Raw genomic sequence first — 8,600 nt, 5'->3', positions numbered from 1 at the left:
GAGCGGCGACAGCGAGACTGTGCATACTCGAATGTAACTCTGCGCATTGGCTGCGGTACACATCCAAAACACTAGGTGGCTTGTGGCACACTCATGTCCATTACATATGACGCTATCGTGTTGTTTACCAAGAACTTGCAATCATGTCGGTGGGGGGACATTTTATTGTGCCTCCATTTCAAAACTCATTCCGGTGAGCCTGCAGAAGGCTTTGCTTGATGAGGGACAAGCACTGTTAAATGAGGAAATTGCATTTCCTCATTCCTCACAACAAGTACGTCCAATCACATCTCTCGTGCTGGTCACGTCACGTCCGCGTTGACGCCGCGGAGTCACATTTCCGAGGAGTTGCACGCCCCCTCCGCCGAGCTGCGCCGATAGGACGGCCAGCTGTGGCGACCCCCTCGGCGCAGTCAGCTTTTAGTCAGTTTTACAGACTAGACTAACTTTTTTGGCTGATCCTAGATATATATATATTTGTTTTCCTGTGAGACACATTTGATTTTGCCAAGCTGCATAAAGTTGAAGATCTTTAGTGAGAGCGTTCTGAGACCAAGAGACTTCTTAAAATTGCTTCGCAGTTGCATATTTATGGTAGTGTCTGATGTAAGGAATGAATATTCATGGATATTGACCATTTATTAACAATTTTAGACACAAGATGATTCCCTGCCGTTGCAGTTTCCACAGACTTGAAAAGAACGTGGCCTATCTTGATATCAAAGACCAGCCAGGATCTTTGGTGTCAATGGAGAGAGCCTGTGAAACTAATTGCTGCTTTATTCTATTTTTATTCTATTCTAATCTATAGTCCCAGACGATGTCTTTGCTCCTAACTACATATGGAAGGGTTCTTACAATTACCGTGGGAGGAAGCAGCCTATGACACTGAGCATCACCAGCTTCAACGCCACAACAGGAAGAGTCAACGTCACGCTTAGCAACAGCAACATGGAGCTACTCCTATCAGGTGTGATACCAGGAAAACTGATTACAATATGATCATTATGATACAATGTGACGTGGTATGATACAATGTGATGTTATTATAGCAATCATATATATATTATAGAAATCATATATATGTGATATATATATGATTTCAATCATGAGAGACTAGTATAAAGGTTCAAAATAACATTTATCGATACCACAAACGAGATTAAAGATTGGCGTATGGCTCCATGATGACGCTCCTCCTGCGATGATGAGGGGAGGGCGTCGGCAATGCATCGAATAGAAATCCCCCCCATGGGGGAATCCCTCATGAGCCATGTTGGTGGTGGCAGCCAGGGGAGGAGGCGGGACCAAACAACTGGCACGCGGGAATGACGGCAAGAGTGCAGAGTGACAACTGCTTTAGATGATTGGTTCAGCAGCAAAGCGAGTGAAGGAGATGGCTTGCACCGATTGGCTATTGATTAGCGTGGGAGAGCGTGGATAACTGTGATTGGATAGGAAGGAGTATGAATGAAACTTGGCGTGGATAACTGATTGAATAGGGAGAAGTGTGAATGAACAGGGAATGATGTCTAGACTTCACATGGTTATATTGCAATACCCTTTCGATGCTTTATTGGTCCATCCAGACAGAGAAAATGTCTGTGAGTGAGAGGACAGCACAGTCAGTAAGTATTTAGCCCTCATCAGCAGCATGGAGCTCCTGCTCTCTGGTAAACACGTCTACTGGGAACACTTTGAATTCTTTGCACTGCTCCCTAATGGTGGATGGTCTGACTTTCCCTACTTCCCCAGGGCTGTCAGCTGTTGTTTACTGTTTGTACTGTAACCACCCCTAACGCACGCACGCACACACAGACCTCCCAGGGTCCTACAACAGTATCAGCAGGGGGTTAAGACCCTAGTGGTGAAGCACAAATCCCGCTGAGGCTAGAATGTTTTCCTGGGGGAGCGAGCAGAGAGCACAGCTACCATATCACAAAAGCATGCTGTTATCATCCGTCTGCTGGCTTAAAGAGCAGCTTTAGATCGATAACAGCTAAAGCTGCTCTCGGGCAGGCACCAAGAGGTCTGATCTCAACTCTTTCAAATTCCATCTGGTGTCACTCATCTTAAACAAGTGAAAACTAGCTTAGTGCCACTTTCAGGCTCCTCACCTTTTTGTCTTTGAAAAGTGCAACACTTTAAAAACGATCAAACCCAGGTAGCCTATAGCAGACAGGTGCACATTCACCAAACACCACCAATAATTCCCAACACCTAGGCTATAAGCTAACAACAAAAGATAAGTGATTTTAGTCTCCGAGCCACTGAAGTGCATGGTATCCACACTGCACCCCCCACTCCAAACAAAATAAAGCATTCAATCTCTCTCGCTCGCTCTTTCTCTCTCTCTCTCACACACACACACACACACACACACACACACACACACACACACACACACACACACACACACACACACACACACACACACACACACACACCTACACACACCTACACACACACACACACACACACACACACACACACACACACACACACACACACACACACACACACACACACACACACACACACACACACACATTATCTTCTATCATCCAGACATATTTTCACATTGAACTTAGAAATATGCAATTTGCTTACTCTTAGGGATCTTTTCTGTTGCATTTTCTATATTTGAAATGCAATTGTTCAAGTAATAATAGTCAAAAAGAAAGTGGGCCAACCAAGATGTATCTTATTTGTTCATAATGTAGCCTACTATAAAGATTATTTTTAAGCATCCAAGTGAATCTGTGCATCACTTACATACAGCCACATTGCATCAACGCCTTTACCTCGAGTGGGAAACGGTAAATTCTCAACTCAGCCAAATATTTGTCATTGCCTCCACTGAGCCAACACGATTGATATGTTAATCAGAATATGTTGATCAGAATACTATTTATAGTTGACTGAGGAAATCATCCGTGCACCACGTGGCATGTCGTGCTAATCGTATCATTTGCTTTGCTGCAAAGGCGAAAGGTTTTACAGTGTAGTAGCTTCTCATCTCTCCTAACTGTCTGTCTCTAGTCCAATGCTCTTTCTTCTCTCCCGTTATACGTGAGGAGATTGTGAAAATCTCCTCCACCATTCTGACAGCACAACATATGGCAGGCATGATCGCCAACTGACCGACTGACACTCACAAGCAGTCAACACACAACAACAGTCTGCTGCCCATTTTGAAGATTTAGGAAGCGGCCTGAAATATGCTAAATGCTATGGAGATACTCAGCACAGTAGCCTACGACTGACCAGTAGAAAGAACTGCAAACAGATATAAGTAAATGAAACTGAATGGAAGTCTATAAACATTTCCCCCAAAAAACATTCTCCTTACAGACGAACAAACAACAAGAAACGTCCACGTAGTGGCGAGCTTATAAGAAGAGAGAAGAATATGAGCAGGCTTACAAAGAGGGAGACAAAGAGACGGTCAGATTTATGACCAATAAATAAGGTTCGTACAATAGAGCGAGAAGACTAGAAAACTGAAAGAAACAAGACAGGTGGCAGGTGTTCAAGCCCCAGGTACACCAGACTCTGAGGAACCCTCCAACTCTGCCTACCACCAACCTGCAAGACGCACGCACACACACACACACACACACACACACACACACACACACACACACACACACACACACACACACACACACACACACAGCCCTGGCAGCCATAGCCAGAGAGTTGTCACATCACTAAACTAAATGTATATGACAGATTCAGGTTTGGATAGGATGCCCTTTCCACCCAGAGCTTCTGCAGCCGGTGTGAGACTTGGTGAAGCCTTCTATGAAGTCTCACAGCATCCACTTTACAGTGTGGCCAGCCCATCCTGATCTGAAGACCAGGCCCTCCTCACTTTACTTCACACACGACACGACTGAACGCCCAACGCATTTCAGCTATTTCAGCAAGGGGGATGCACACACACACACACACACACACACACACACACACACACACACACACACACACACACACACACACACACACACACACACACGATCACACTCATGCCTAATTTCAAAGCACTCCACAATTTAAGAGTTTTGATTACGTTGATTGTTTGTATTGCTGCTTTTTTCCTCTCTTCCTTTCTACATTAGGAGAGGAATCTGAAGTGAACCACTTAAACTAGAAGAGGAATCCCCCCACGCCCAACCAGTTCACTTCATGTTAAGGACGGGATAACCCAAAATATTATGTAGTTATGATTTATTATAACTTAAGTTCGGCAACAAGACCACGCCTCAAGCTCACATTCAACTTCTGGCTCCACCCTACTTATACACGCCTACCACGACCACTCCCTCTCTCGCATGTCTCAGTGCTCTCATCCCACCCTCGCTCTTCTCCTTCAGTACCGGAACTAAGGGGTTATGATGGAGTCAAGAAGAGTCCCCATCAGCAACGATGGAGTCAAGAACGACCCCATCAGCGAGACAGGGTTCCTTGAGACAACCATCAACCCAGACTCATTCGACCCCCCGCGATCATCCCCAGTCTCTAAGCACTACCCATCCCTCCCCTCGATCATCCTTACATCTCTTTACCCTCCATCCCTTTCATTCATTCATTCATTCATTCATTCATTTATCCCTCGATCCTTCCATCCCTCTTCCCTCGACCCCTATCCATCTATAAATCATTTAAACATATTTGATTGTGGTCTGGTCTTAGTTAGTGAACTTCAGGTTAACACAGACATACCCACAGTCTCTGTCATTGTACTTGAACCCATTTCCAGACTTTTCTTTTTCTGATTTTTTTTCTGATTTTTTTTACCAGCACTGAATTCTACATGCAAACAAAACCTACTGTACTGTAGCAAGGCTTCAGATCGTGAAGTATTCTTCAACCAGCCTACTAATTATAAGCCAGTATTACACACTGTACCTGTACCACATTTTTACGTCGTATACAAGACTTGGAATGATTACAGATTCCAGGTAAATATGTCAAGTTACTGTTGTTGACACACCAGGAGAACAAGGAAAACCTGCTGAGGGCACCAGATGACAATAGAATAGACTCTATTCTATTGTCTTCCACTGTGTTCTATTGCAAACCAGGTGTTTGTCCCTCCCCCTCTAGGTGTGTATAAGGCTTCTGAGGCCAGGCTGTTGCTGCTGATGTACCAGGTGAGCCATCTGAACCAGGGAAACCAGTTGAAGGATTCGGTCGTCTCTCCAGCCAAAATCACAGATGACTCCTGGACCATGGATGGATTTGTAAGTCTCAATGGATCATGAATTAATCATTTGAATTCTCTTCAGTTGAGTTCAGTTGAGTATAACGCTGCCTTGAACCTGTATTAGTTTGCTGTGTTGACACAACAGGTAACACAAACGACTCCACCTTCCTCTCTCTCTATTCTCTCTCTCCCACCTTCTTCCTCTCCTCTCCTCTCCTCTCCTCTTCTCTCTCCTCCTCTCCTCTCCTCTCCTCTCCTCTCCTCTCCTCTCCTCTCCTCCCTTCCCCTCCCCTCTCCTCTCCTCTCCTCTCCTCTCCAGGTATCAGCAGAGCCTGATGGTTCTAGTTATGTATTCCAGGGTTTCATCCAGGGGAAAGACTATGGACAGTTTGGACTGCAGAGACTGGGTAATTCTGTTTTGTAATGGCACCTGTTATGATGTGCCATGGTATGTGTCACGTGAGCTGTGCTAGCATATGGTAACAGCAGCAAATAACTTCATTATGTTTGTAGTAAGCCAGTTTGCATGGTAAATGATAGATACAAAGCATTCTACACGGCTTTACTACCGTGCCTCGTTGGTCTCACCCGCTTTGCGGGCTCACAGACGCTCACAGCTCAGGCACTTTGCACATGCGCAGTTGAGCAATTGTGGGTCCCTGCCATGCAGCATCGACCGGCCAATTATATTAGTAAGATTTTAAACATTGGTTTTCGATGGTAACAAAACCACACACTGCATCCATAATGACCTAACTTACACTTATAGCATTACAACTCCTACTAATATACAGTACAGCTATGGGAGGGCTACAATTAACCATAGCACATCACTGAAAACTAATGTTTTTTGTTTGTTTTGTTTGTTTTTTTACTTTTTCTTTTTGCAGCCAGTTTGTAATGATGGAGCATTCTAGACAATAGAGCATTATTTTGATTAGATCAATGGTACAGATGATCTAATAAAAGAATACAATTTTATACAAATAATGCTAAACTTTTGTGTGGATATGACAATGTTTCTCCTGTGTTCGTTTCGTGTGTGTGTGTGTGTGTGTGTGTGTGTGTGTGTGTGTGTGTCTGTGTCTGTGTGTGTGTGGGTGTGGGTGTGTGTGTGTGTGCGCGTGCGTGCGTCTGTCTGTGTGTGTGTGTGTGTGTGTGTGTGTGTGTGCATGTGTGCGCGTGCGTGCGTGCGTGCGTGTGTATGTGTTTCCTTGTGTGTGCCAGGTCTGAACATGTCAGAGAGTCAGAACTCTTCTCCCCCTCAGCTCGGTACCAACAGCAGTTCTGTGGCTATCGCCATCCTGGTGCCTTTCTTTGCTCTTATCTTCACTGGCTTTGGCTTCTATCTCTACAAGCAAAGGTATACGTGTTACTGTTATTGCCTTGCATGCATTTGCACCAAAGTGCAGATCTCTATTGCATTTCAGATGCAAAATCTCAGATTTTAGAACAGAATATCTTCATCTAATCTAAGATGATCTTGAATCTCTGTTTACCATAGATCCACTCCTAAAGGCCTAAACATGGTCGTCCGTCCGCCTCGAATTGGAGCCGTCTCGCCGTCTGGCGGCGCCAGCGAGCCCCACATGCTCGGACGCCACTACGCCCCCGCTCCCCCCCCCCCGCGGAAGCTCCGTGTGAAAATGGCGGAGATTGTGTGCCAGGCAGTCTGAATGAAATTGAATGTAACGTTCCCAATTCTATGTATTAAATTCTAAAAAACGACCCTCAACATTTGGGAAGGCTAAGCCACACAACTAGTTGTTATAATCTAACATCATGCTTTGAAAGGCGACTTTACGACGAAGAGCCAGGGCAACGGCCAATCACAACTCTCCTGCAGCTGTCGTCACGCACGTATCGTCGCCGTGAAGTCACATTTTCGAGCAGCCCCCGTCAGCCGACGGCGGCCCCTCCCCGTAGGACGGGGCTCCACCCGCCGTCACACGGGGAGGGCGGGGCGAGGCTCTGACGGACGACCATGTTTAGGCCTTAAGACTCCATTTGCTACAGTCCGTGGGCAGTGATGTTATTATGAATAGATCAGAACACTGTGCTGATATTGGCTTCCCTGTCTGTTTCCATAGAACCACACCTAAGACACAGTACACAGGCTGTTCAGTCCATGAGAACAACAACGGCCAGGCGGCCTTTGAGAACCCCATGTACAACACCAATGCCAAGGCGGTGGAGGGGAAGGCGGTTCGATTCGATCCAAATCTCAACACTGTCTGCACCATGGTCTAAGGATGGATTGGAATTATGAATGACCCTCGCACCAACCTTAAAGACTCCAACCTCTTAACCTAATGGGACCACAACTGGTACAAGGCTGTGGAGGGGGAACGCAGTATGCATTCAGCAAACATGGTCTAAGGATGGGTTTATACCGAACCCTTAATCCAACCCAATACTCAGTACCATGGTCTAAAACCTATGGGCCATAATGTTGCCCTAAATCCAACCCAAGAGGAGAGCTGTCCACTCCAAACCAAAACCCAACACATCCTACTCCATGGTGTGAGGATGGGCTAACTTCAGCCCTAAAGACTGAGCAATCTAACCTTGAGCCCGGAATGGCCCAAGGCCTTAAGGAGGAAAATGCAGTATGCTCTCGACTGGAATCTCGACCCTGTCTCCATAATAGCCTCACTTCTACGACATCCTGGCTATATCTAACCTTATACCCAAACCTAAAGACTGCCGGCAGATATCTCATCACAAGACTTGTGTGAGGTTTTCTCAGCTGGTTTCTTTCACTCACAGCATTTTGTATCCACAGCTGAAATGTGAACACAAAATGTCTGCTGCATCTGACGGATTGCAAAACTGCCAGTGTCAAATCGCAGTGAGCTGTGAGATCAAACGAATACAAAGGATTCAGTCTGGATCCTGATCTAGGCTGGAAGCCAACTGCACACTGTGCTGGCCTCGATCCAACTGGAACCTGAAGACTCAGCTAGTCTAGGCAGGTTTATAATCTGATTCCAAACCCAGACACAGCCATTATTCCTTAAACTATTATTTAACCCTGGTCATTGTCTCCAATATTAATGATTAAGCCAAACCATGGCCTGCTAGACAGATATCATGAAATGTCACCACGACCCAACGCTGAATATAGTGAACAGAGAGAACATTTTCAGTCATAGATTGCAATACAAAATGGGCTGATTTCACTCATGCCATTTTCTCTCCCCATCTGTACAAAATATTTACTATGAGGAACATCGAATGGCTGAAGAAAAATGGCTGCTGCAAAATGGCCACGGGTGGGAAGTGTGACATCACGTGGACGTCACAAAAGACACTGTGAAGCAAAATGATGCTGTTTCTATCTCCTTGGGTTGAACATGGACAATAACAAGACACTGTTACCAGCAGA

General features: G+C 45.5%; 1 protein-coding gene across 1 annotated transcript in view; it reads left to right on the top strand.

Moving 5' to 3' along the window:
- LOC310784937 (CUB and sushi domain-containing protein 3-like) overlaps positions 1-7,462 on the top strand; it is a gene marked incomplete at both ends in the record, with an annotated part of 585,231 nt that extends 577,769 nt beyond the window's left edge. The window contains 5 exons of the mRNA XM_083645959.1: positions 812-970; positions 5,113-5,249; positions 5,532-5,619; positions 6,440-6,575; positions 7,303-7,462. Of these exons, the coding sequence (XP_083502085.1) occupies positions 812-970; positions 5,113-5,249; positions 5,532-5,619; positions 6,440-6,575; positions 7,303-7,462 (680 nt within the window). The remainder of the gene's footprint in view (positions 1-811; positions 971-5,112; positions 5,250-5,531; positions 5,620-6,439; positions 6,576-7,302) is intronic.
- Positions 7,463-8,600: the final 1,138 nt, after the last annotated feature.

Source organism: Poromitra crassiceps (assembly GCF_964638095.1).
Source record: "Poromitra crassiceps genome assembly, chromosome: 11".
Taxonomy (NCBI): domain Eukaryota; kingdom Metazoa; phylum Chordata; class Actinopteri; order Beryciformes; family Melamphaidae; genus Poromitra; species Poromitra crassiceps.
Note: the sequence above shows the minus strand (reverse complement) of the source record. Positions and strands in the feature narration are given on the sequence as shown.